Source organism: Columba livia, chromosome 1 (genome assembly GCF_036013475.1).
Source record: "Columba livia isolate bColLiv1 breed racing homer chromosome 1, bColLiv1.pat.W.v2, whole genome shotgun sequence".
NCBI lineage: Eukaryota > Metazoa > Chordata > Aves > Columbiformes > Columbidae > Columba > Columba livia.
The window spans coordinates 146,823,321-146,850,575 of NC_088602.1; the positions used below are offsets into that span (position 1 = coordinate 146,823,321).

General features: G+C 48.1%; 2 protein-coding genes across 3 annotated transcripts in view; one reads left to right on the plus strand and one right to left on the minus strand.

The window, feature by feature from the left end:
- WNT5B (Wnt family member 5B) overlaps positions 1-27,255 on the plus strand; it is a 74,442-nt gene that overhangs the window by 21,474 nt on the left and 25,713 nt on the right. Inside the window, exon 1 of one of the 2 annotated variants that reach the window (XM_065036136.1) lies at positions 15,543-15,769. The exons of the other annotated variant lie outside the window; for it this stretch is intronic. The gene's annotated coding sequence lies outside the window, so the exon portion shown is untranslated. Of the gene's footprint in view, positions 1-15,542; positions 15,770-27,255 lie in introns of those variants that run through there. 2 annotated transcript variants of the gene reach the window in all.
- On the minus strand, positions 11,044-14,925 carry FBXL14 (F-box and leucine rich repeat protein 14). The gene has a single exon (XM_005500357.4). It carries the CDS (start codon positions 14,322-14,324, stop codon positions 13,122-13,124), a length of 1,203 nt encoding a protein of 400 aa, XP_005500414.2. The 5' UTR covers positions 14,325-14,925; the 3' UTR covers positions 11,044-13,121.

Sequence of the window (27,255 nt, forward strand, 5' to 3'; positions counted from 1 at the left end):
AGGACCTCCTCTGGTGGTGTTGGGAGGCTCTGACACAGGAATATCAGGCATGGGACTACTGGTGATTCTGTTTGAGATTTCTCTGACTTCCATGCAGATGTCTCAAGTATTTTTTTTTTTTTCATTTCCAAAAATAAGCTTTTGTGTTCTCATAGGTATGTACCTCTCTGAGTTTAAACACAAAGGAGCTGAGATGCAGAGGGGTGACAGGACTTCCCTGCAGTCGTGTGTTGAGCCCAGAACAGAATCCATTCTGTTATTTGTCCTGAGAGGTACAAGTCACCAGAAGCTCCCGTGGTGCTCTGGGACATCTGAGTGCCTAGGCTCTTAAAAATTCAAGCTCTAAGCCTCTTTATTTGCCTCACTCTAATGCCGTTGCTTTGCATAGCTACACACAAGGGCAATACACTGTGTAAGACACAGAGTTATAATTTCCTGGATGAGCAATGTTATTTCTGTACTGTATTATAGCTCAGTACTTCTGTTCAGTGATGAGCTCAAAATTGTCTCAAAAATAGCAGTGATAGTGCAAGCAGAAAACCAGTACCTACCTGTGCACCGTACCTTTGCCGAGTACAGAGACATTCAGCATGACTACGCTGCTGAGAGCTGGAAAGGCATTTTTTTTCCACTCTATGATTGTGGGACATCTTACACTGGTGACAGAACTGACAAATTTAAAGGTCTGTGATACTCATGCTGGGACAGTTTGGTGCAATGTACATCTCAAACAGGAGTGGTTGCAGTTGTCATGGCCTATCAGTCCCCTCTTTTCACTTGCATCGTAAAGCTATGCTAGAAAAATAAGATCATTCTACTTTGTGCAGCTGCATGTGAAACGCTGGTTATCTTTAGTCTCACTGAACTGAGCACATCTCTCGTGTCTCCATCACTGGCCTCTGCGAGGGGACAGAAATACAGTCCCTGTTGACTCTTGTGGGAAACACTGTTGTTAGATCAAGAGGTGTGAGAGAACATCCGTAAGGAGGATAAAGGAGCGGGGCTGGCAGGTATCTGTAAGATAAAGTAGTGGGAGCGCTGGGACAGAGGGTGGATTATCTACATGTCTAAGGAAGCTTTAACAATTTACAAGTTGCAAGTTGTGTCATTATAATACCTTTATGGTATGTATTATAAGAATACAGTAAAATATTTAATCTTTATAACATCCCAGTGAGCAAATCAGGTCAGGATTCTGGATTCAAGTCTTGCAGGCCACAGACATTTGGGAGGATCATAATAGTTTCCAGATGTGTTTATATCACATTTAGAAATCTATCTGTATAATGCAGCATGGTAATTGGGCTCTTCACAGGGCAAACCCTGCACAGAGGTGGAGCTGAAGCATATTGCGTTTGAGGTCCATCTGCGGGGAGATGAGCGCAAGGACTAAGGGAAAGGACTTGCGTTCCAGGCCATTAAAAGTTGCCCTAAACAGAACAGTCATCAACTCTTTTCTGTTGCCAGTTGTGGAGAGCATTAAAAACACAGCTTAATCTGCAAGAAAAACAGAATATTTACGGTGGATCTGGAGAAAAATTATTAGAAATAAACTAGAAGTGGCTGGGTAGGGGAGCTGTAGGCGGTGCCTTTAGGCAGACTTTTAGGAATGGGTAAGATAAAGCCTTGTCAGGAATGATCCAAGTATACTTGATCCTGCCTCTGTGCAGAATTTGGATGGTGATCTCTGGAAGTCCCCAGTGTCTCAGTGATACTGTAAGCAGGGCTTTTCAAGGTTATCCATGGACAGCAGGCTGTGTATAAATAGAAAGACTCAGGACTCCAAGAGCGAGGCTTTTCTGTGGCGTTATGCCTGGCACTCAGTTTGTCAGGGTGAGAAGGTGGAGCTGGAGCTGACTCTTCACCTGACCTTAGATTTCTAGTGCTACCAGTGAATCACATAGGTCACATCCTACACCACTAGTTACTGGTGATTCTGAGTCCCTTATCTTTGGATAGTGAAGCTCTCAAGCTATCTTGGAGAGCAGACTCATCCGTCTTCCAGAAGTTAGACATGTACAGGGTACCTTGAAGCACATCAGCCTTAATGAGTGACTATGAGCAGGCTAGGCCATTTGTCTTTTTTTCTTACTGTCTTAAAACTGCAAAACCAGTGTCTGTATGGGTGGAGAGAATGAAGCAGAGAGGGGCAAAAGACCTGATCCAAGAGAGAGGAGAGAAAAAAAAAAAAGAGAGAGACATTTAGGCAGTATTCCAAATTGCAAAATCAAAATCCCCAGCTTAGGCACCACCTAGCTCCTGGAGGCATCTGAATTCCACAAATGCCTCATTTGCCTTTTTCTCTGTCCTTGTTTGTCTGGTTTTGTTTGCTTTTTTAACATTATTTTTATTTTTACACCTCTCAGGTGCTAAGTGTTGTGCTTACGTGCCTACCCAAAACTGCTGGAGTCTGATCACAATCCAGAAAGAAAGCATCCTGTCCCCTCAGCCTCCTCAGGCATTTTCAGAGCACACCTAGCACACATGGACACGATAAGATCAAAACCCAGTGGCAGCTGCCGCTTTCTTTTGAAACATCTCACATAGCAGCTGAACAGTTGGAAGGCTCAGGAATCAAAACTTCGTTCTGTATTTTATCCAATGGCTGCTTTATGCAACACACCAAGAGGTTTCAGAAGGAGACAAGCCCCCAGAGTAAACCCTCCTGCTCTATAGCCATTGCTTCCTTCATCCACTCTGCACCAAATCTGGAATAATCATCCACACTGTAGTGTGGATTATGTGAGGGTAATGAAGAGTGGCCCTTTCTCCTGGCCTTTGCCTGAGGGCTGATGGTTAATGCCTTCTCTAGGAGTGTTAGATTTGAAGTACCATGAAGGGAAGAAGGAATTAGGCTGGTCTCCTTCTTCCTTGGACTACTGTTTAACACAGGGCATGTTGCTGCTTCCTCTGGGTATGGCTCAGCTGCTTGCATGCAAGCGGGAGCATGGCAATTTGACAGTAGAGGAGAAGCACCTAATTTTGGGTCATGTTTGAACATAGTTCCTGGTAGCTCTGAGCAAGGTACAGAGCTCCTCAGGCAAGGAGAGCCAGCAGCTTTTCTCTTTTGGCCAGCCCATGCTAAGAGTGCTGACAGTAGGTGGCTCCATGCCCAGCAAGAAGTTGTTTTGGAGCCTCAGAGGTGTCTGACTCTTCTTGGAGGCCGCAAAAACACTGAGGACCCTAACCCCGGGATCCACCCTTGGAGCAAGGCCCTTAAAAGCTGGGTGTTGTAGCACACACATTTTTGGTGCCAAGTCTTTTTTGGAGCTTGCTGCATGTGACTTGTACAAGACCTCCTGCATAATGGCTTTGTAGAGCCAAAGGCCAGCCTGTCCATTAGACCACGTCTCTGCCTGCTCCTTGGTTTTTCAGTTCAGTGAGACCTACAGGACTGAAATCAGTTGTTTTTTTTTCAAGCTGTTATTAAAACAAACAAACAGAAAACAACAAACTTCTAGTGTTGCTTCTGTGGAAAAGTGTTTCCATTCATTGCACGGTGCTGGAGTGAGTCTCATCTCACCCTGAGACCAGGGTCCATCCTGTAGGACATAGAGAAGGCGTGCTGCCCAGCCAAGCCCTGGTTTCGCTAGATCCAGCTGCGGTGGTTTAGGTTTCTGGCTGAGCCTGTCTGAAAGCGACACAGAGCAAAACACAAAGAGAGGGAGGGTCGTAAGTACCCCCATTCTCTCCTGATAATCCCTTAAAAAATAATTGCAGGCCTAAACCTCTGGCCTCCAGCAAATTTTCCACTCGATTAGAGGCTTTTGTGAAACTAGGGAAAGGGACACGCAGACTTGCACATTGTGCCACTGCCCGAAACTTCCAGCTGGGATTTTTTCCATCAAAAGGGGATTTTAGTAAAACCATTATAAGGGGCTTAGTCACAGAAAAGCAGTTGAGCTGAGACAGGGGTAGATTAGCTTTAACATGCTTGTTTTTGGCACTAGGGACAGGGTGGAAGTTACACCCAGCCACTCACATGCAGGCTCCCCCTGTCTGGCTGAGTCTCCAGCAGGTGTGTGCGGGAGATGCTGTCCCCCTGTGTCCCCCCGTGTGTCTGAAACTGGTGGAGGGGAGGGGAGCGGGTAGCCCAAGCGCGAGTCCTCGCGCCGTGTGGTCTAGGTCTGGAAGTCAAAAGTTGCTGCCGCTGGATCGGTCTTTGGTGTGGTCTGGGTGAGTTTTTTTGATAATGGACAGGTGCCTCTCAGGAAAGAAAACCATGAGGGCTGATGGCATTTACAGCCTTAAAGACCGTGTCCTGCCCCTGCCTTTGGTCTGCATGGGTGGTCCCAAGAGTCGCTGCAGGGACAGTCCTGGTGAAGATGTAGATAGAGCAGCTGGGAGAGCTGCAATCCGAGCCGTACCTGTTGTTTTGACTGGACGTTGGCCTTCAGGGCTGTCAAGGCGGCGCTTTTTGTCAGCTTGGTGTTTGGCTGGTGAGGCTTGAAATAAAAGCTGTGGCAGCTGAAGGGTCTGAACAGATAGGGATGGCTTGTTGGAGCAGTTCTTCCTGCTGGGAGCTCTTCTACAGCCCACACTCAAACATCAGGGCTCTGAGGCTCCAAGTGGCAGAGCTTGGTGTGAGAAGAATAGGAAGGTGTCCTCTTCACTTACTCATCCTCTGTCCTGACCCGCCCTCTCCAGGGCTACCATAGGTTGGAAAACTCATACCAGTTTTTGCTGCTCCAAGTGGCAGAATCCAGCAGGACTGGAGATAGGAGAGGTAGGTGCCAGGTGCTGTTTGGCTGCTCCCAGATTTGGGATGTAATCTTAGTCAAGTTGCTTCCACCTCTCTTTCCCCATTAGTGATGACACTTTACTTTCTGCCATCTGTGCATGTAATGAGCCATGCAGAAGCTGATTATTAATGCTAGTAAATTATAGGGTATAGCTGCTCCTGAAAAAGGCACTGTCACTATATCTGTAGAAGCAGTGTGAGAAGTGGATTAAAAATAAATAATAAACAAACCCAAAAACTATTCAAGTTTAGATGCTAAAAAGGGCATGCACGTACAGCCCTAGATACCTTCATAACTACAAAAGTACCTCATGGAGTAACCGTGCCAACACAGGGAAGTGCTGCACAACGAAACGAAACCAAAATACAGTCTTAGGCTGTCTGGAGTTGAAAGGGACCCACAAGGATCATCAAGTCCAGCTCCTGTCCTTGCATAGGACAACCCCGAAATTGCAAGCGTTCAGTCCTGTTCTGTTATCATTCTCATGCTTGCACACTTTAAAACAAAACAAAACACCAAACAAATTGTTAATGCCAAGCTATAGATGTCAAGAGATGCAGACTTAAGGCAGAATTACTAAGCCTAGGACAGGTGTTTTCCTGAAGGCAGACAGTTTGGACTGGTATGTGCCGGCTCTCACCCAGTGATGAGGTGCTGTTGACCAGCAGTCCAGCTACACCGGCTGAGGCTTCTTCCCATTTTTTTGTTTGTTTGTTTCGCGGTGCAAAACCCACAGGAGCCTTTGGACTGGGTGCAGGGGTGTGCTTTAATTTTAAATTAATTAACATGTGAACCAAAACGTGTGAAGTTGTAATTAATTAAATAGGGGGCAGGGACACCTCGGGCTGGGATGAGTCAACTCGCCGCCCCCCTCCCGCCGCTCCCGGGCAGCCGGGGCTCCGCTGGGGCCCATTTGGGCCCCAGCGGAGCCCCGGCTGCCCGGGAGCGGCGGGAGGGGGGCGGCTGGTTGACCCGGTAGCCGGCGGGCGGCACTCAGCGGGCAATGCTGCCTCCTGGCGGAACGGCGCCGCTCATGCAAGCGGAGCCCCGGCCCGGGTGCGGCGGCGGCGGGAGGGTGGGGGAGCCGACGGGTCCCCGAAAGGTGCTGCGAGGTGGAGAGAGAAATTTGGGGCTGCCGGTGACTGTGCGGCTCCGGATAGGGGATGGGGATGTATATAGGGGATGCAGATGCATATAGGGAACGGGGTTGAGGATGTTTCACCGAGTCCACGCCAACACAGACACCCACCCCCCCGCGGTACCATAGGCAGCATGTGCTTTTTGGTCTTAGCACGTTCTCCCCGTTTGGTTTTACTGGGTGTTTGGCCAAAGGGATCTCGTTGTCCCCATCACCTCTGGCCAACCCGCACAAGGATCGGTGGCATGTAGGGGGCTTTGGCCAAGTGGCTGGAGATTTGCTGGAGTGGAGAGGCAGGCGTTGCATCCCAGGCGGCTCCACAAGGCTGGAGGAGCAGAGGAAACCAGCTCGCCTGTGGCACAAGAGGCTTTACGGGGCTTCTCCCCAATGTGCTGCAGGAGAAGTTTGTAGTGCTGAAGCATGCCCGTGCTTCACGCTGAAGTTGGGGCACCAGGAATGCAACTGTGGCTGTCACAAACAGACATAACGGCAGGATTTTATTGCTGGCTGCTTGGCGTTTTAGTTCACTAAACGAGGAAAGAGGCTGCTGGCTGCAGTGTGGTGCTGTCTGTATGCCTTCTGTGCCAACCTGCTGAGCCCCTTAAGTTGCCAGGGGTTGTAAAGTTTGGGCACTTTGGGAGAAAAACAGGGGAAGGAGAAAGAAGATGAACCTTGGATTTTTTTAATTCTATTTTAGTTTATCTTTTTTTAAGCTGGGAGGGGAAGTTGCTTCATCTTCAAATCACTAAGCTCTGTCTGGAGACACAAGACTCGAAGGAGAATAATGAGGAGGAGTTGCCCATTTCTAGATCCGTGTTAGTTTCTGTAGCAGAATAGGAGTTTGGTTTATGTCTCAGTAACCCTCTCATGTGGAAATACTTGCTCAGGGCATGTGTCCAGGCCCTGGTATTAAACTTTTGACACTCTTTCCAAAACACGCCCCAGATTTTAGGAAATATTTTAGGAAAATCCCATTTCCGTTCATCTTTCTGCCCTAAGGACAGATGGGATTTGGATCTTTCGAAATCTCCACGGTGATATTTCAAGTTGGGCTGCCATTGAGCTAATGCATTTGGTAGATTTAATTGAAGAATGGGGAGAAGCAGTACCGTCCCTGCCAGACATGGCTGGAGTCTTAAGTTCTGGCACAGGAGCCCAGAGAACCCTCTCCAGCTCTTTCTTCCGTGCAGCTCGGGGCTGGGGAATTGAGCGGGACAGCCTTGCTGGCTGGCCGTGGCGGGGAGCGTCACGCAGCCCAGCCAGCGGCTCTGGCACGGGGCCTCACCGATGTTCTGAGGGGTCTTCACGTCCAGCCTGCACCACCCAGTTGAGTTTATCGACTATCTTTTTCCTCCACAGAAGACACTTTCAAAGAGCTGCTGGGAGAAAGAGTGCAATTTAAGGTAGAGGAAGGAGAGAGAAAAAACAAAAATTGTCCAGTCTGCTAGAAGTATCTCATGCACATAGGTTGCAAGGCTGCCAGATCTGAGGGACACCTGCCTTTGAGCTGTTAATGGCAGCCTGTGCTAACTGCTAGCTTTGGTTCCAAAAACTTTGGGTGTCTCGGCCACCCAGCTCTCGTTTTAACTCTTCACTGACTGCCAAAAGCAGGTTCGGTAGTAAGCTCTGTACTATCTAGCAGGGAGATCACCTCTCATCCTAGCACAGGCCCCAGGCGGTTTGCGTGACAGCTGCCCCGTGACCCCATTATTTATTAACAGGGAAACAAAGGAGCCCAGAATCACCATGACAAACTGATTCAGCTGAACCCGCAGCGTGGGGTGGGAAGGTATAAAATGTATAAATCTGTCATGCATGGACCTCCTGCGTGCTAGTCCAAGGGCAGCAGGACCCAGGTGGAACTGCTTTTTCCATCCCGCCTCCCCGGGAGAGGAGCCAGCCAGTGGAGCAGCTGCTCCAGCAGAACAGGGACCCCCACACACGCAAGGGACTTTGCTGCAGCTTGTGAGTCAGCATCCCCCACTGCTGCCCCTCAGTCCCCAGCCACCTCCTCTCTTGCCCAGTCCCTTCATCCCCCACTTTGCATCGCTCTGGCTCGGCTCCTCTTTCTGCCACCACCTCTCAAGCATGGCACTTCTGCTCCCTGTAGATACCAGTCCATAAAGCAGATCCCTGGCTCATCCTTCGTGCCCCAGCTTTTGTGGCCACAGGCGAGGAACTCTGCTGTCCCAACTGGCTCACATGGGTGGACTGGGAATGCTTTTGCTGGGCATGCCAGGGAAGGTTGGCACCAAAGCCACCACTGGGACACTGTGGGCTCACTGACACAGATGGGAGACTCAGCTCACTTCCAACTAGCGGGGCTTTTTTATGGTTTTCTACCCCAGTTGCCAACTGAGTCATGTTCAAAAATTCAAGAGTGGCTGGAGAGTGAGAATTAAGTTTCCTTGTTACCCTGAGGAGTCATATGGTAATTGGTGTATGGTTACTGGCAATGGATTATTTGTTTTAAGAAACTCTTCTCTTCCCTAGTAAACACATGTGTTCCTCCAGCCCTGGCCTCAGTGGACAGGGAGGCCTGCGGCTGTGCCCAAGGATGTGCTGTCATGCTGGGGCATGAGAGAAAGGCATGAGGAGCACTTGCTCCATTTATGCGAGGGTGTCTAAACACTGGCCTTGTCAGCTTCCTTTGGCTTGGATTCCCCTTAAAGAGCATGCCAGGCCATGTGGGCTATGCTTTTGGCTTTTTTTTTTTTTAAGTGGGGAGAGGAAGTTTGGGGATTTTTTTAGGAAAATAAATCCTGTCCTAGTTCTGATTGCGGAACTTATGGACACATATGTTATACACGGTGTTTCAAAAAGATGGACCCAATTTAAAAATCACTCTATCTCTGCATCCATGAGCCACCCATGAGTGAAATTCTTACCACTTGAAAGGGTGGGTAACCCTTTACCTTTGACAGGAAAGCATTTGTAAAGTTTTGCGTAATTGTAATGTATTGCCATTGTGAAATATACTACCTTGAAACTTGGTCCATCTTTCTGAAACACCCTATATTTAGACATAGATGCCCCGCTATTATCCATGTGAACATGAGGCTGAATGAGATGCGATTTTCACTCAAATCCAGCAGAAACAAACCTACTTTACAAGAGATGTATCATTCCTCATCCCTGGCTGGAGCTGCTGCCTACCCCAGGAAAACTAACATTTTCTACAGTAATGGGAACCTGATCTGGAATTGCTGTTCTTTAAAATGTTCATACATATACCCTCTTTTTCAGTGAAGAAGTTACTGCAAACTTTTTCTTAATGCAGGAAAGACAAACCCCACAGCTCCCTCCAAGGAGGGGAATATGGATATAGTGTCAGGCTCAATTAGATCCAATTGTGGTGGCTTTCCCTGAAGTGAACAATGCAGCTTTTGTGACAGACTCCTAGCAGAAAGCTTGGAAGTCTTGGAAAGAGGGGAAAAAAACAACACACACCCCGAAGTCCAAACCTTGAGATAGTCCAGGCCCTTAGGATGCGGAGGAGATAATGTTTCTTTTTAAGAGGGCCAGAGTTGGGCACTATTTTTCCCCTTTGAAATGCAGCACTGACATAGAAGGGATGAAGTGGTTAGAGCTGGCAACAAAGAAGAATGCCCTGTCCAGCGCCGACCAAAAACACCCATCGAGGCCAAGGCTGAGCACCCGGCGCAGGGGGGAACCTCCTTTGGTAGGGAAGCCGACCCACCTGGAGCAGCACCCCAGCCAGGGCTGCCAGAGCGGGGCAGCGCGGGGGGAACAAAGTGGCCTGCTCAGAGCTGGAAGTGCTTAAAATGCAAATATACAGGAACTTCAGACCATCCCCCTCCCTCCTCCTCGGCACGGAGGGAAAGCAGCTTAAATACAGCCAGGCCTGGAGAGGAATGTTAAAAAGAGGGGAAGAATCGCCCTCCTCCTTTCCATAGGGACCCGGGCCCGGCCGGATTGAGTATGCATGACTGAGCAAGCAAGCAAGGACAGCTCCTCTTTTAACTTTCCTGAACAATGGCTCCGGCTTCTTCCACCATTTCGCATTCCCCCTCCTTCGAGGCAGGAAGGGGGCAGCGGGGCGAGCGAGCCCGGCCGCCGGGCTGGGGGGAGACGGGCTTTGTCGCTGCCCTGTAAACACCGCTTAAGCTCCATCTCCAACAACAATAAAAACCCCACATCGTGGAAGACTAAAAAGGGTCCCCATCAGGTTAAAAGTCATACACCGAGGAGAAAGATTATGGTGTAGGACAAAAGGATGTCTTGGATTAGCCAAACTTTTTTCTTTTTTTTTTTTTATTTAAGGTTCCCACTGTACCTCCTCTTTAATCTTGGCCTGGGGAGTGGAAACCAACCAAGACATTTCAGATTTCCCAGGTCCTCATGCACCAGCAAGGGCAGTTTTTATTGGTTGTCTCTGCTGGGAAATGCTTTTATTTGACTGGTCTTCCACCCAGGATGGGTCTCAATTTAAGTAAATCACAAAAAAAAACCCCTCTGCCATCTACCTGGACCTTTAAGAAACAGCCCTTCAGACCCCAATCACAAATGTCTTCCTCTACTGCTGCGTACTTGATTCACTTGCTAGCGAGCTTCAGCACCTTTGGGTTGTCTAACTGAGCTGGCATCTCACACGGATGTGCAGCTGAATTTGGTTTTTCCCCGCGGATGCTGCGGGCACCCTCGCAGACCAGACTGGTCCTACCAAACCCCTTCCTTTACAAGCTCTTGACGATGATGTTACTCAACATCCTGCACAGGAGGCACCAGGCTCTCTTCCTTCCTTCTCCTCCTCCATCACTCACTGGAACAAGAGCAAGAACCCCCAAACTCCTGACATTTGCCACACAGCATACTTACCAAACACACTGGAGAGATAAATAGAGAGATACATGTCTTTAAAAAGCACAGACAACACAGATACGGCTTTTTTTTTTTTTTTCAAAAACATACTTCATATTTCCTCTTTTATTATATAAATATGTTTAACCTTTTACTGTAAGAATATAAAATGTTTTAAGAGGATCTTTGTTATTTTTTATACAAATTCACAAACAGTACAATTAATCCATAGGGGTCTCTGGGTTTGCGTTAACTCCGTGGTCTGGCCTGTTACTGTGGAGGATTTGAGATTTTGAACAGACGAACAAAAAAAAAAAAACAAACCCACAATATTTTCTTTAAAAAAAAAAAAATAAAAGAAAAACACAAAACCCAAAACTTACTCTTCCTTTTTAAAATAATAATAATAAAAATCTAAAGACCCAGCTCCATTTTATTGACAGATTAGAGACAAGACAGATGAACTTCAGTCTCCTCCCCTTCACATTACAGCCTCAGGGCCTGCAGGCCAGCTCTGCTCCTCTCCACCTACAAACAGAAAGCCTCACATAGTGACCTTTTGTAGGTGATCTGGGAGGGGAAAGCATTTGCATATATTTATAGATATAGTTATTATTTTAAAAAAACCAAACAAAACAACAAACTTGCATTTTGCATGCTTCTGTTAACAGGAGCCCAATCCTCAGTGTGGATTTTCATGTTACACATTTATGGTAGAAGAATAAAAATGCAGAAGCACAGTTTGGGTCCCCAGTGAAGAGGGAGAGGCACAACCAGAATGTGAAGGTGGGATACAACAGGGTAAGCTTAAAAAAACAAAAATTAAAAAAAAAAAAAAAAAAGGGAGAGGGGGGATGGGACGGGGCAGAGAGAAAAAGACGAACAAACCCAAGGGGCATTATTCCAGTCTAGGCACAAAAATGTTTCAGTCTCAAAATCTCTTTCCTGTAAGAATTCCAGGGCTTTTGAGGAGGAAAAAAAACAAAAAAAAAGTAACAAATTAAAACGAGGTAGCCAGACATCATATATATATTTATATATATAGAATATATTCAGCAGAAAAAAAATGTACTTAAAAATCCACAAGAACAGCAACTTCAAATGTCTTTAAAAATAAAACCATGTAAGAAAATGAATACTGTGAAGAGGAGAATGAGTGAGGAAAACTGGGATCAGTTACAGGACGTAAGCAAGGGATAGATGGGAGAGTAAGAGGCTGTTTTTGTAGCAGTAATTTTTTTTATGCATTTCAAAATAAAAACAGGTCACAGTATCTCAAATGAAGCAGAAATGAAGCTGGAGATTCTTCCTCCCCTGGTTAGAGGGGAGCTAGCCACAGACTCTACCCTTTCACCCCCGACCCAAAGAGGAATGGATATGTAGCTAGATACGTCTATCCCTGTTGCCAAGAAGGAGAGGAGAAAAAGAGAATGACGAAAGGGAAGACAAGTCTTGGTAGCTCTCAGTGTCCCCCAGTGCACAGGAAAGCATAAGACACTGAGGTCTGTGTCCAGTCCCTACAGAGACAGGAGAAGGAGGAAATGGAGAGATGGGGAGAAAGAATGGAGTGCCCAGGCTTTTCCATTAACCATAGTGCAGGATGACATGGAAACATACTGACAAAAGGAGAGGCTGTAGCTATCCCTACTCTCAGTGCAGTGGAGAACTGGCATAGTGGGAGGTTGTGTCCACCCACAACAGAGAATAACATGGAACTGGAGATTGAAAACAGAATTAAAAAAAAAAAAAAAAAATGTACCTAGGGAGCAGTATTTCTGTCACAATTCCCAGCTGACAGGTGAGGGGCAAGCGCAGAGGTGGAATGGTTATTTTACCAAAAGCTGTGTCTGTGCCCAGCATAGGATGACTGGATGGCCAGGTACGTAAGTATGGCTAGGAAGCCTTTTCTGCTGTTATTTTTTGTTCCCATCTCCATCCCCACTCTTTTATATAAACCAAAAATAATCTATTCTGAATACATGGCAGAACAAGGGTCTGTCTTCATCCATCCTTAGTGCATGAGGGGATGGAATCAGGGAGTGGGGATAAAGAGGGGTGTCTCTAGCCCCAGTGCATAAAAGTGTGGGCTTCTACCTGTTCTGCAAAGAAGGATGCTATGGGGGAAGGGGAAGCTCTGTCTCCCCAGCACGGAACTGGAGGCATGACTCGGAAAAAGGATAGGTGCATTCTCTCTCCTCCTGCCCCCCTTCCTTCTCCTCCTCCACAGCAAGGGTAGGTAGGCAGCACAGAAGGGCCAAGGATATACCCTCCTTCTCTGTGTTCCTCCCTCCGGTGCCATGTTGCGTGGGTAGCATGGGTCTGTGCGTGCCCCTCTCTCTCTCTCTTTCTCTCCTCCGTTGCAGCAGTCAGTCAGTCAGTCCCTCCAGAGGAGATGGAGGTCTTGGGGCACCCACCTCCTCTCACCTGACCTTCTCGCTCTCAGTCATTTCCCAAAGTCCAAGGTTGAGCACCTTGAGGCATGGCAGCTGGGTGATGCGCTCCAAGCCCCGCTTGGTAATGCGGGTGCAGCCGTAGAGATCGATGCCGGTTAGCTGGCTGAGGTGTTCGGCAATGAGCTCCAGGCCCTTGTCAGTGATGCGGACGCACTGGCCGATGTTGAGGGTGCGGAGCCCGTGCATCTGTCGCACCATGCGGTTGATGCCCTCGTCACTAATGTGGCAGGAGCAGAGGGAGAGGGAGCGCAGCCCATCCAGGCCCTGTGCGATATAGGCTAGGCTCTGGTCCCCCACCTTGTCGCAAAAGGAGACATCGAGGCCAGAGAGCCGCAGGCTGCCCATGGCTAGATGCATGATGCCCGTGTCGCTGATGTTGTCGCAGGAACGCAGGTTGAGGCTGCGCAGGCTGCTCATGTGCGACAGGTGCAGCAGCCCCGCATCCGAGATGCCCCCGCAAAAGCTGAGGTTGAGCTGGCGGAGGCGGCCCAGCCCGCGGGCCAGGTGCTTGAGCGAGAGGTCGCTGAGCTTCTGGCAGTCCTGCAGCGTGAGCTGCTCCAGGCCCAGGCAGCCCTCGGCTGCGCTGCGCGTCATGCCGGCCAGGTGCCCGATGCCCACGTCGGAGAGGTGCCGGCAGGAGCGCAGGTTGAGGCTCTTGAGCCGCTGCAGGCCCCAGGCGATGAGGAGGAGGCCGGTGTTGGTGATGTTGCTGCAGCCCCCCAGCTCGAGCACCTCCAGGCCCTTGAGGTACTGGGCGATGCGGCCCAGGCTGCTGTCCGTGATCTGCTTGCAGAGGCTCAGGTTGAGCGAGCGCAGGGAGCTGATCTCCGCCACGAAGGCGTGGCCCAGCCCGTTGTCGGTGAGGTTGTAGCAGCCGCTGAGGTTGAGGCTCTCGATGTCCGCCATGCCCTGGATCACGTAGCTCAGGCTGCGCCGCAGCGACAGGATCTGCACCCGCCGGATGCCCCGCGCCGCCAGGCTGGGGAAGAGCGAGGGGTTGGCGCGGCGCAGGTGCAGCTTGGCCTCCACGCCCCGCCAGACCGAGCGGTGGTAGGCGGCGTCCCGCCAGGCCGTGCACACCTGCGCCGCCCGGCCCTTGTCCCGCACCTCCAGGTACCCGAAGATCATGGCCAGCAGCTCGGGGAACAGGCACGAGATGTGCGTTTCCATCGCACGCCCGCGCCCGGCCGCCCCCGCCGGCGCCGCGCTCCTCCTCGCCGCCGGGCCCGGCCCGCTTCCGCTCGGGGCCCGCCCGCCTTCCGCTCCGCGCCGTGCCGCGCCGCGCTCTCCTCGCCGCCGCCGCCGCCGCCCTCACATCGCCGACCCGGGCGGCGCGGCCCGGCCCGCGGGAGACGCTGCTGCGCGGCCGCCGGCCCGGCCCCGCACCCTGCGGCCGCCGCCGCCTCTACCGCCGCGCCGGGCGGGCCGCGCCGCTGCTGCCGCCGCGCTGCTGCGGCCGCGCCGCCCCGTGCCGCATCGTGCTGCCTCCCGGCGGGCGGGCGGGCGCGCCCCGGCGGCGACGGCGGCCCCCGCGCTCCGTCCCTGGTGCCGGCTGCCGAGCCCCGCCGCCTCCCTTTGTCTCCGCGCTTCCGCCGCTCACAGCCCGCGGCCCCGGGCCGCCCGCATCCCGCGGCAGCGAGAAGGCAGCGAGGGCAGGGGGTCACGCCGGCCCGGCCCGCCCCGCCGCCGGTACCGACTCCGCCGCTCCGGGCCCAGCCGCCGCCGGCCGCCTGCTCCGCTCCGCCGCGCGCCGCTCGCTGCTGGGCCCCGGCGCCGCGCTCCGGCCGGGCGCGAGGGGGAGGAGGCGCGGCGAGGCGGAGCGGGGGGGGAGGGCGTCAGGGAGGGAGGAGGCGGCGCTGGGCCGGGCCTGGCGGCGGCGGCGCTCGCGTGCCCCCCGCCTCCCTCCCTTCCCCCCGCGCCGCTTGCGCAATGGTACGATCCGGAACACTCCGAGCCGTCGCCCTGGAAACAGCGCGGCCCATTCGCTGCGCCCCGCCGTTAACCGTTGCCGCGCCGCCGCGGCGTCCCGCTGCCTCCGCCCCCGCCGCCGCTCCGCCGGGGGCGCCCGAGGCGCCCCCCCACCCCGGCGGCCGCCGGCCCGCTTCCCGCCCCGTCAGCGAGGAGAAGTTGCGGCTGGGCGCTGCGTCGTCACTCCCGGGTGACTTGTCCCCTCCTGGGCGGGGCTGGAGGAGCTCCCCGTGAGGAGGGTGGAAAGCGGGGGGGGATGGCAGCCCCGCTTCAGCTTGGCCCCGCGTCGCTGTCCAGCCGGCCGTGTCGCTTCAGGCCTCCCTGCCCATCCGTGGGGGCCCGGCGCCTGCCACAGGCCCGCCTTAGTGTTGGGGTTTGCCCAGGGCCGGGCGTTGGGCTGGCTGGGAAGCAAACCTTTGACGTCCCTGGGCAACCCCGGTCTGCTGGACCCCATTAAGGACGGACAAGGGCTCATGCTGCTGCAAAGGGTTGGCAAAGGGAAAGCGGGCTGGTGCCTCGCTGCTGCCTGTTGGAGTGCAGGCTGCTGTGGTCTGCGGCTTGGCCTCAAGACTGCGTGATGGCCTTGGGAACCAAAATTTTGGAACTCCTTGTCCAGGCGTCCCTGCAGGAGCAATAGGAGTGTGGCTGTAAGTAGCTCAGAGATCTGGGTAACTGTCGAGGTTGCTAGACAGTGGACCGTTCTAGGACCTTCATGATGGGAAATGGAAAAACTCCTGAAAATGGCTTTCAGCTAATGGTCTCCTTGAACTAGAACTGAAAATAGTTGAAGTACTCACATAAATTGAGCAGTTGCCAATGATTTCCAGCAATTTCTTGAAAGAATGTTTGAAATCCCTGTTTTCTATGTTTCTGTAGCCTTGTGTAATGGCAACTGCGCATGTTTCAACACTGGCCAGTACTGTGGCAGTGTTAAAAATGGGTTAAGTTCTACCAGGGATCAGGTAAGGCTTTTCAAAACAGTTTCAAAAGAGCAAGGCTGCCCTTCTGTGCCAAAGGGTTGTAAAGAAAAAAAATAAAGTTCACATCTGTTCAACACAACAGGGCGCATTTTTAATACTGTTTGGATTAGTAAAATACTAGTAAAAATTGTGGTTTCTGACGTTTGCTGTACAGAGACTTTCACTAAGCTGAAGAAATAGGCTCTATTTCAATTATCATCTAGATTTATCTGTTACAGAAACGTCCATGGCTCCATCTTCACATACAGATTCCAGACTACTGAGAGGTTAAACGTTTAGATTACATTCTTTTTTTCTTTCCTCTTTGCTTTGAGTTGGAGGCAATGCAAGTTGAAGGACTCTGAGGTCCTGATCCTGCAATGAGATCCCTGTGAATATAAGCATCACTATCAACATTTTAGGCTGTGGTTTGGCAGCACAGAAAATCCAGCAGTACCATTACTACTACTAGTGAAACTCCTGTTCTTGGCTCAAAAACAGGGTGGCCACATGATGTGAAGCACTGACCTGGTATTCATTCACTCTGCCTGCTCAAGTTAATTCGACAAGTTTTTGACAGGTTAACTTTTTACTAGCAGACTTTATGCTGGATCAGGTATCGCTGTACACAACTCCAGCCAGATCAGGTATCGTCTGCACCCCGGCGGCTGGCACACGGCCAGTGCAAAATTGGCGTTGGCTCCGTATCGTGCACTCTGGCTCATTCAGCAGAAGCATGGTCATGTGCCTTGGCCTGATCCCGATCAAGTTTGTACTCCTGGGTGATCCAGCAATGTGTAGACCTGTTTTTAATGATTGTGGAGCTACAGCTCCCCACAGATGCTGTACTGGGGTGTCACCCCCTAGAAATTATTTTTGCAGCGTTATTTTTTTTTAGTTTTGTGCTGTGGGGTGGGTGGTTAACGATGAGGTTAATAAGGAATTGATAGGGGGGAATAGATTTTGCTGAGTAGCCGTACTGCAAACCTGCTGTACTCAGACCAGTTGTAGAGCATCGCAACCAAAAATGATAATTTCCTTGATGCGAGGAGCAGGTGAAAGATACTGTGTGTCTCATGGGCTGCGTTGGGCTGCCTCAGTGAGGGCTGCTTGGCTGAAGACAGTGGGGTCACCTACGAGAGGGCCGAGTCCAGTAGATGTCAGGCAAGATGTGAAGGAAATGTGGTACAAAGGTGGTGCTGGTGTATCTTAGTGAATGTTGCATTACTCATAACTGGCAGAGCAACAAGCAAGTTATACAAGTCACTCTGAAAGAGTGCTAGTGAAGTCTTTTACCGTATCATCTCAAATTCAACTACAGAATCTTATCGTGGAAGTAATGTGGCATTTCCTCTATCTAAGCCTGTTACTTTCAAACCACATTTGAGGGGAATCAGGGAAAGGTGTGCTCTTTAAAGTATAAAAGCTTAACCTGAAATACTTTTTTCTTTATGTCTTAGCATGTTGTACCTGTAATGCCTGTTGTGTGTAACCAGCAAAGGCTAGAAATAGTTGATGCGTTTTCTGGAGACTCTGAAGTTCCCTTTCTTGTATGTTATATGCTTCAAGCATCCATGCTTCCTTGTGAATAGTTAAGATTTATGTGTTAAATGGAACAGCCCTGGAATTTGAACTTTTATTCCTAATATAGTGTGGGATTGGTTTTGGTTTTTTTTTGATGGGGGCACAGAAAGTGTTTTTCTAGTAGCTTTTTATTGCTCACTTTATCTAAATGACAGATGTTTGGAAATAGAGGTTTAGGAAGACAAAGTAGAAGTGCATGAAAAGAGCCAGTTTATCACATGGTTGTTCAGTTGATTTTGCGTTTTCAGGAGCAAGGAAATACGTGCCATTTTTTTCATGATCTCATATGGTATAACTAGGAGGCGGCAATCACCATGCAATAAACTGCATTTTATTAAAAATCTCCATCTGCCTCATACGCACTCTGACGTCTAATCCATCCCCTTGGTACTGTCTTCAGCCTTCCAGTCCCTAGAGCAGCTCCCAACAGCCACTTTCTCTTTTTGAAAGCACTTGCCAGGTAAATGTTTCGTTCTTTTTTTTGTTTCTCCTCAATTTACACCTGTGTTCAGCAGGGGCCAGACAGTTTTGCTTGGCAGGGGTTCAGGAGGATCCGCCTAACTTGCTTCTGCAATTGGAAGTAGTTTGTGCTGATAAAGCTGCATCATTGTCTATCCTGTATCTCTTACTGCATTGTTGGGCACAATGTCTACCAGGTCTTTCTGCAGCTCCCACATCAGTCTGTCCCTATTTGTTTGGGGGTTTTTTGGTTTGGTAGTTGGTTTCTTTTTTGGCTTCTCAGTTTGCAGGGCAACTTTTGGCTCAAATGAATCTTTTAAGCAGTAGCAAATACAGAGTCCTTCCCTACCTTTTCTTTTCTTCTGCTACACTACTGCATGTGCTTTCTGCATTTTATGGCTTCAGCCATGGCATGGAAAACTTGTGAATTTACCCACAGGAATCTGCTTGACATTTGGCTTTTTCTTACCTGTAGGCGGTGGCCACGGGGACTGCAGGAGAGAAATGATACAAAACCACTTGAACAATAAAGCCTGTGGTCCACTAACCCTTCTCTGTCTTTTGATCCACTTAACCTTAATTCTTGAAGTGATGCATTTCCCCGCCTTGCCTAGATAACTGTACTCCTTTCCCTGACCTGGCTCCTGGAGGGACTGTGTTCTCCTTGCCTTCTCTTGCTAATCTCTCCCTTTGCCCCACTGGCTTTGCTGTCCCACACTCCAGCGCCCAAGAGACAAGAAGCAGCTTCATCTGAGGAAGCAGCTAAGGCTGCAGGGAAGGGGTGTTACAGGCAGCTCAGATTCACGTGCCCCACTCAGTACAGCTGCGATGATGAAAGAGATATGAGGGAGGCAGGAGCCCAGTGGGATCCTTGTTGACACAGACAGCTCTGGAGATCGAGGCTTTCATTTAAAACGTTGGTGTTTTCCCTTCCACCTTTGAAAAAAACAAGGCATGGATGGCCTTAGCCTCCATCATCTATTGCAGAGGCTGCAGGCTGCTGACGTTTGGGTAGCAGCCTGATAGATTCCACTAGTTGATTTCCTGTGACAGGCTAATGTTGGGTTTTCAGTCCTTTTGTCCAGCCCACCACATTACTTTTCAGCTTAAAGCATTTCGCTGCGATCTAAGCTAGAGTGGGAAAATTTCTCCGCTCCAAAAAAATGCAACTGGCTTTAATGAGTAGTTCAGCTAATGCTGGTTTGGGACTGGTTCAAGTTCTAATGTCAGCCATGCTCCAGGGGACTACAGTTGACCTTCACAAATTGGCTTCCTGACCTTCTTCATCAGATTTGAGTTGTGTCCACAAAAATCAACTAAGCCTGATACAACCCAAGGTCTTAAACCGGGTTTGAAGCTGGTTTAGTGGAACTTTAAAGTTAATTTGGGGAATGGTTTTTCTGTATGGATGAGACCAAAACCATCCTTTGGCACTAATTCCTACGCCACCATCTTCTGACATGGCCCAGCAAAACGAGAGTACCAGCTTGTGATGGAGAGAATGTGGTGCTCATCAGCATTTCACGCTGAGTGGACTCCTGACCAATACTGTAGAGCATTTCCGCTCTTCGTAAGGTTTCAGCGAAGCTGCGCTGGAGTGTTTTAGAGGTTACTTTCCTTCCTTGAGTATAAAGCAAAAATGATCCCCTGGAACCCTTCTATGAATGCAACCAGTAATTACATGACAAAGATCTCTGTTAAGACTTAGGCATTTAAGTGTAGGCGGAACAGATGTGTAATGTGTATATTTTAGATACATAAGCATATATACATATCTATGTACATGCATACACACATGCATAAATCAGGATAGAGCTGTTAAGTGAATTGATTCCCTTTGGAATTCGTGCTGGTCATCATCTTTTTTTGACCAGAGATTATAAAGGAAAAGTAACTAAACAGCAAGTTATTTGGAAATTGTAACATTGGGATCCCCTAGCATGCAGAGCTTTGTCGTGAAGCTTAGGTCACTATGAAGCTTTCCTTAAAAATAAAAAACTTGCATTTTTTCTATACTTTGTAGGTGTCATGCCTCTAATACGGTGCGATGCCCCGCAAGTCTGTGGTTTAGGATTACGTGGTTCTACCTGCACAAAGTAATTCTGTTGTGCCATGTATTTCCTGGTATCAGAGTGGCTTATTCAAAATACCATGTACTGTGAATATGTGGTTAGGTGCTGGGGTGAAATTCAGAGCCATTGTGTCCACGCAGATCCTAGCTTTAAACTTGAACCTTTGGGATTTGGGTATTTTCTTCAGTTTTTTATTGTCAGTCAATAACTGACAAGAATATAACTGTGCTGGTATGAGGAGGAGTGGTCAGAGGATGTAAAGCTTGGGAGGTTTGGATGATATTCCCAGTTCTGCCATTAAATTGGCCAGTGGTGGTTGCTGCTGTAACAGATTGAACCAAACATTAATGAAAGGATTGCTTGAAGAACTAAAATAATATACTATGGTCCAAGCAACTGCACTTGAATGCCATGTACCTGTTGTGTATGTCTTGTCTACTCTGGTGGGACAGGACTGTCTGGTGGTTTGAGCAAGTGACCTGGGCCCCTGGCCGCAGGCCATTCTCTGACTCTGCCATGCATGTGACACCCTTCGTGGCTTATATGAAGCTCAGAACTCAATGATTAAAAATCATCAAAGGGAAAGTGCTCTGGGAGGGCAGGATGTAAAATCTCAAACCTTGGCACTTGCAGTTCATAGCATTGGGTGCTTTTTTAAGTGTTGGGCTTTGTTATTTCTTTATGAGCAGTACCAAAGAAGATGGAGATGGCAGAAAATACCTGATGTAATCATTATTATTAAAAGCAGTGGCACAGAACCAAATAGATCTTTCAGGTAGTAATTGCTTTCATAAGCCATTCCTGGGGATTGAGCTCTGAGACCTCTACAACTTGATCTAAAAGGGGGAGCTCCTGCAGTCACAGCAGAAACGTGTGTCTGATGTGCTGTGTGGTACCTGTTACAGCAGCAAGTTTGTGAAATCTTCCCTTGTAGCAGGTGTTTAGTCCAAAACCCAGCAGCAGTGGCTAGATGTTGTATGTGTGTAGCTCTGCTGACTGCCAGCACATTCATCCTGGGATGAATACTGGCCAGTGATGGTTATTTGGCTATTGGAGAAGTTTCTTGCTGTTCTCTTTGTCAGAAGCTCCAAGGAAGAAAAGGCATCAGTGCCTGGGCTTGTCCTTCTTCAGGCAAGCCTTGCATGGGGCCTCAGGAGCAAAGTCCAGGGCTGGGTAATTCATATATTCTTGCAATAGGGAGAATTAGAGGTAACCTTGCAAGAAGGTAAGCTTGGCCCGAGGAGCATATAGATGGAACTGTGTGGTTCTTAGAACACAGGATTTTTGTACCTATGGATTACTGCAGCATTACTGGTATTAACTCCTCCCTCTCTGGAATGTGGCCAGCAGCACATTTTCAGGTAGTAAATAGCATTCTAAAATTGGCAGTTCAACAGAACTGGACAAAGTTATGTCACTTGCCTTATGAGCGTTGGCTCCACACTGAGTTCTGAGAGAAAAACTGAAAAATTGGGCAGTACTGTTTTGGAAACACGCTGTAAAAGTCAGAGTCACAGTTAGAGCCCAGCACAAACTGCAGGTGGGAGTTACAAAATACAGTTTTATACCGAAGGCAGGATAAAGATACAAAATATCATTTTATACTTAATAGAGGATTTGCATTAGTTCTGGTCAAAATCAACGTTACTTTAACATGTTGTTCCTAAAAGCAACAGTGCAGAAACTGTTGGTGCTAAATCCCCCTGATTTTCTGAAAGTTACCTGGTGCAACTCCAGTAGATGCATGAAAGTGGTGGCAAAAGGAGGTGCCTTGCAGAAAATGCTTTCTATCTTGCTTGCTTTCTTGCTTCTGTTCTTGAGTACACGTGTGGAGTGTCTTGAGAACACCCTAAAATGCCATTCAAACTGCTAAATTTACCACCATGTGTTATCTACCTGTGCATGACAAAAATCTTGAAAATCCTCTCTGAAAATGCAGGTGTAAAATTAAGGGCAGATGCAAACAGGGTGGGAAGAAAATGTAGAGTTGACTGTGTTGGAGGTAGAAATATAAACGGGTAAAAGAAGATCTGTGTTTTATGTTAGTTCTTTCAACTTGCTTCTACATAATTCACAAAAAAAAAAACCAAAACAACACCACAATGATCCTTTACCTTCAGTATAACATAAATTAATCTTCTATGTGACCAGACCCTGTCATGAACAGTGAGAACACAACCTTCTTTAATCCAGATGGTTCCACATTTTTTAAAGTGTGTGCACAGAAAAACGTAAGCTAGAAATACTGCTTTTACTCCTTCCCCACTCCACCCCCCCCGCATACGTGCTGACTAAATTATGTGGAAAAGCCTCTTTCTTTCCACTATTTCACCCCTGAGATCTACTGTTTTCCTAGTCTTGTTGGTGGTGTTCTACACTCTTTGCCAGCAATTCCGGTTTGTATTCTTTATGTTCCTTTTGGAACAGTGAATCCTTTTGCAAGAAGATTATTTCTTGATGCCATGAAGCAGGAAACATAGACAAAAATCTTCAGATGTATTGAAATCTGTGAAAATATATACAGAATGGCAATGTTTGCCAGGATGTGGGAAGCAACAGGTACCTAAATAATACTCCTTTGCATATCTGTAGCAGCTCTCCTTGGGCAAAACGAGAGATCTATGTAACCATGTAATACCTGCAGCTTCATAGCATTTTGGGCTGCTTTGCAGATTTTAGCCCCATTGCATCTGTGGTGAAACTGAGCCCCAAAACAGATCTTCTGCATGGATGGGAAGTGAGTACCTGCTGCTTAACTTTGTTTGAAATCCTAGATGTTTGGGCTCATGCGGTCTCACGCTAGGTGCCCAAAAGTACAGGCATGAAATCAGTTTTTGGAAACTTTGGGGCTGAATGACTTTCCAGCGCCACATGCTGGGTTTGTGGCAGGGCCAGGAACACAGCCCAGATCTCCTGGCTCCCTACCCACTGCCTGGACGGCAAGGCCAGTCCTCAGCTCTGTTTCAAGGGATCCTAGAGAGCACTGGCACTGTAGCAAGTCAGCTGGCAACTTTGCTGTGTTTTGTTTAGAATGGTTCACATTCTTCCATCTAATTCCCACACTGAAAAATTCCAGCTTCCTATTTTCCCCAAGCTGTCCCAGCAAGATGTATCGAATATGCAGATGTGATGGCACACACTCACACACGTGCTTTTCCTGAAGCAACTGCTCAAAGTTTGTTCTGGATGTTTGTTTTACTCTGGTTCCTCTAATCCCCAAAGTGACATTAAACAGATTTTTTTGTTTAACCTTTGTATGAAACACTCTCTCTCCCTTTATTTATAAGGATATGCGGTTTTAGTTACATTTCGTTATATTCCCTCGTGCATGGAGGAGACCCTGTTTAACTGAAAACATATTATAATTATTACATACCATGCACGAATGTCTTCTCAGACATCTCCCGTACATGCCTTCCCTAGAACATACTTTTGAATGCGCACGTCACTGTATTTTCAAACCCATTCAAGTAATAAATATCTGCTTTCACTCTATGACTGTTCAGCAATATGAGGGCTGTTCACTCAGAGTCTTGGAAATACTTCTTAAAGGCAGCTGAAGTTGTGACTGAGAGCAGGAATAGGAGCTTGGAGGCTCGGTACCCTGTTTTTTAGTGATGAATCCCTCAGTACAAAACTGGCACTGGACTTGACCAAAGAACTGCATGCTGTCAGCACGAGTGAAGTAAAGACAATGAAAAAGCTGGCTTCTGCTTCAAGTGAGGAAGTTATTTTGCTGGAACAGCATAAATCCTTAATAGGATTTCTTGTTTTCCCTGCAATATAGAGACTCAGGCAATTCCTTCTCTCCTCCTGCACCCGGCCGACTGCAGGGGTGGGTGCATATATCCTCATCCACCAGCTTTCTGTGGTCCAAACCTGCAAACATGTGTACAAGACTAACGCTTCTATGCAACACAGCATGCTTCCCTCACCTGGAAGACAAGCAGTCCTTGCCTCCTCTACAAATACACTATGTTTTTGCAGGACAAACACATTTTTTGCTGCTAGAACATTGTATTTGTCAAAAAAAGCCTAGATTGCATTCCAGCTGTACAGCAGTTCCACATACAGAAATTCCCTAGTCCCGTCTAGTCAACATATTCATTAACATATTGCCAGGGTGAATAAATATGTTTAAGATAATGGGAGAAAAAAATCTCTTGTACTGTAAACGTCCTTTTGAATGACAGCATAAAATAGATAATTTTAATATTTTAGTTTTCTATATTTGGCGATTTGAAGAACTTAACCCATTGGATTTCTCCCATTGGATACATGTTTTACCTTTAGCTTCAAGGGAAGAATAAACATACTTCTTTCTTTGAAAGAAAGCTGTCTCCTATAGACTGTTCTCTTGTGTTTGGTAAGTTCTATATGAGGTATTACTGTGGACAAGAACTGCACTTACATGTTTTCACTGGAGGATCTCTAAATGCATTAGAGCCTGTAATGTATCACAACATCCGTGAGCAAGATCATAGTACCAATCCTGAAATAAAATTACCTCCTCTTGGCAGTTGAAAAAAATGAATTTCAAAGTCTCGGTTAGTAATAACCAAAACAAGACAGCTAAGCAAATCAGCAGCAGTGTTGGGCAGTCCCGACCTGAGCCCTTGCTGTAGTCAGCAGACACAGGGTCGGATCCCCACCTTGCCTGTATCAGCACAGCTCCAGACGAAGTCACCTCAGCAAGGACTGTTCGTGCCAAATCGCTGGCTCTGTACGTGCTCCTTGCTGTAAATGCCGGCACAGTGCAATTTAAGTGCCATGCATTATATGGCCAGAAAGTAGCATTAGCATAAAGGTGTGACGCAGCCTCAGTGTGACCCGGGAGTGGAGGCTGGCTGGCCCTGCAGGGGTCCTCACCTCATGTCCTCCCTATGCCCCTGGGGAAAGTTTGGCCACAGAAGGGGATTTTAGCTTCCCACTTCCAAGCTCTGCTGCTTCTGAAGACCCTTAATAGGGAAGACACCTTTCCCTTTGATAAATTGAGACCTTAGTGCGGCCTTTCAGTACTTAAAAGGGGCCTATAAGAAAAATGGGGACAAACTTTGTAGTAGGGCCTGTTGTGATAGGACAAGGGGTAATGGTTTTAAACTAAAAGAGAGCAGATTCTGGCTAGATGTGAGGAATGATTTTTTTACAATCAGTATGCTAAAACACTTGCCCAGGTTGCCCAGAGAGGTGGTAGATGCCCCATCCCTGGAGACATTCAAGGTCAGGCTGGACGGAGCTCTGAGCAGCCTGATGTAGTTGAAGATGTCCTTGCTTATGGCACGGGGTTGGACTGGATGAACTTTGAAGGTCCCTTCCAATCCAGACTATTCTATGATTCTCTGATAATTGTATCCATACATGGATTTTCACTGGGGATGAGAATCACCCAGTAGAAACTTGTTTCCTTCTGAGACCTGGTGACAATCTCACACCATCTGATGCTGTAGGTGTATGATCGTGCAAAGATGACATCAACCCACATTGCGTCAAAATAAGCAGTCCTGCTCTCCCTCAGCTCTTGATAGCAAACTGGATTGAAAAACTGGTTGGCATTAGAAGTCAAAATATCTAAGTGCCTTTCTGAAGTTTGCAGGATCGTAACCACTTGAATTGGGTACCCTTATCCAGCTCAGCTACACATGCTGCAGGAACCATGACTTTTAAATATGTATTTGAAGGGGTGCAAAATGTGCGGTCTCAGAACAGCTTAGGGCCAGATTCTCCAGTGTCCATCATTCATGGGCTTGTACACTGCTTTCTCAGTAAATGAGGTGTTAGATAAGCACCTACATTTTCCAGATAATTTAACCCCTTAGAGTTTTGCTTTTGGTGGTTACAACATTTTTCATGTCAAAAGCAGGAAAGGGAAAGCTCAGTTTTCCACAGGCACCTCTGAAATCCGATTCCTTGTTTTGAAGCCTAGGTGTGGGCTGAGCTCTTTGGAGGATGAAGTCCCCACCGGTGAAGTGCAGGATGTGTTCAGAAACCCTCGTGATGGTTGGAAAGCCGGTCTGGTGTTGGGGTAATGCAAGTTTTGACTTTTGTTAGCCCTGCTGGGCCAGCAGAGCTGTGGGAGGAGAAGATGCATGCTGTTCTAGTGTCTGTACCACCAGCAAAAATGTTCAATTACAGTTCATGTTGAGGAGGGAAGCAGGAAAAAAGCATAGCTTTTTTTGGAAGGCTTTTGGATAGCTTTGGCAGTTAAAATATCTATATAATCTGCTTTCAAAACGGAGTGAAATTCAAAGTCATTGAAAATGAATAAATTTGACTAAAGCGTGCTAGCAATTTCAGTTACTTTTCCAGTTCTTTTTTCTTTCTGCTCAGGGAAGGATTTGCAAAGCAGCAAATAGTAGTTGCTACACAGGAAACCTCATGTGTTCCAAAGCAGGTAATTTTACACAGAGGCATCTTTCAAATCAATGCTTCGTTACTAATTTATTAAGACTTAGATGTTTCAATTATTATTTATTTTACTATCATGTTCTTCCACTTTGGGCTTTGCCCTGGTAACACAGGGGCTTTGGCAGCAATATGGGTTTAAGTAGTTCCTGTCCAAGAAGCTGATATTCACCCTCAGTGCAGTTGTGCCCTCGGTCTGTGGCAGCAAGCTGTGAAATTGGCCAGGGAATGGATCCACAATGAAAACACCTCCCAGGAACGCAACTTTTGTTGAAGTGCCGGTGCGGCTCCATGCAAATTTAAGTCAGGTGAGGGTGGTATTGCTCCAGTTCAGCCCCCTCCGGCCACGCGTTCCTAAGTCTAATTTTGAATCTTTTAAAACTCCTTATATAGTATTTTTTAAGTGCTTATTATCATCAAGGGGCTGACCGCACCTTGAAGAAGCAGTATCCTGCGGCACAGAGCTGGGATGAGCCCCCCAGGGTGGGAGAGAGCCAGCAGAACCGTATTGTCAGGCTCTGGCATCCTGAGCCTTAAGGGACAAGCTGGCACATAAACAAGTGGCCATGAGCTGACCATGAATAAATTTAGACTGGAAGTTAGAGAAAGAGTAGCAGCTTTTTGTGTGGTGAGATGCCAGGCAGATTAGGGACCCCA

Coding starts and splice junctions, on each gene's coding strand:
- FBXL14 (XM_005500357.4), bottom strand. CDS start 14,324: ATGGAAACGCACATCTCGTGCCTGTTCCCCGAGCTGCTGGCCATGATC.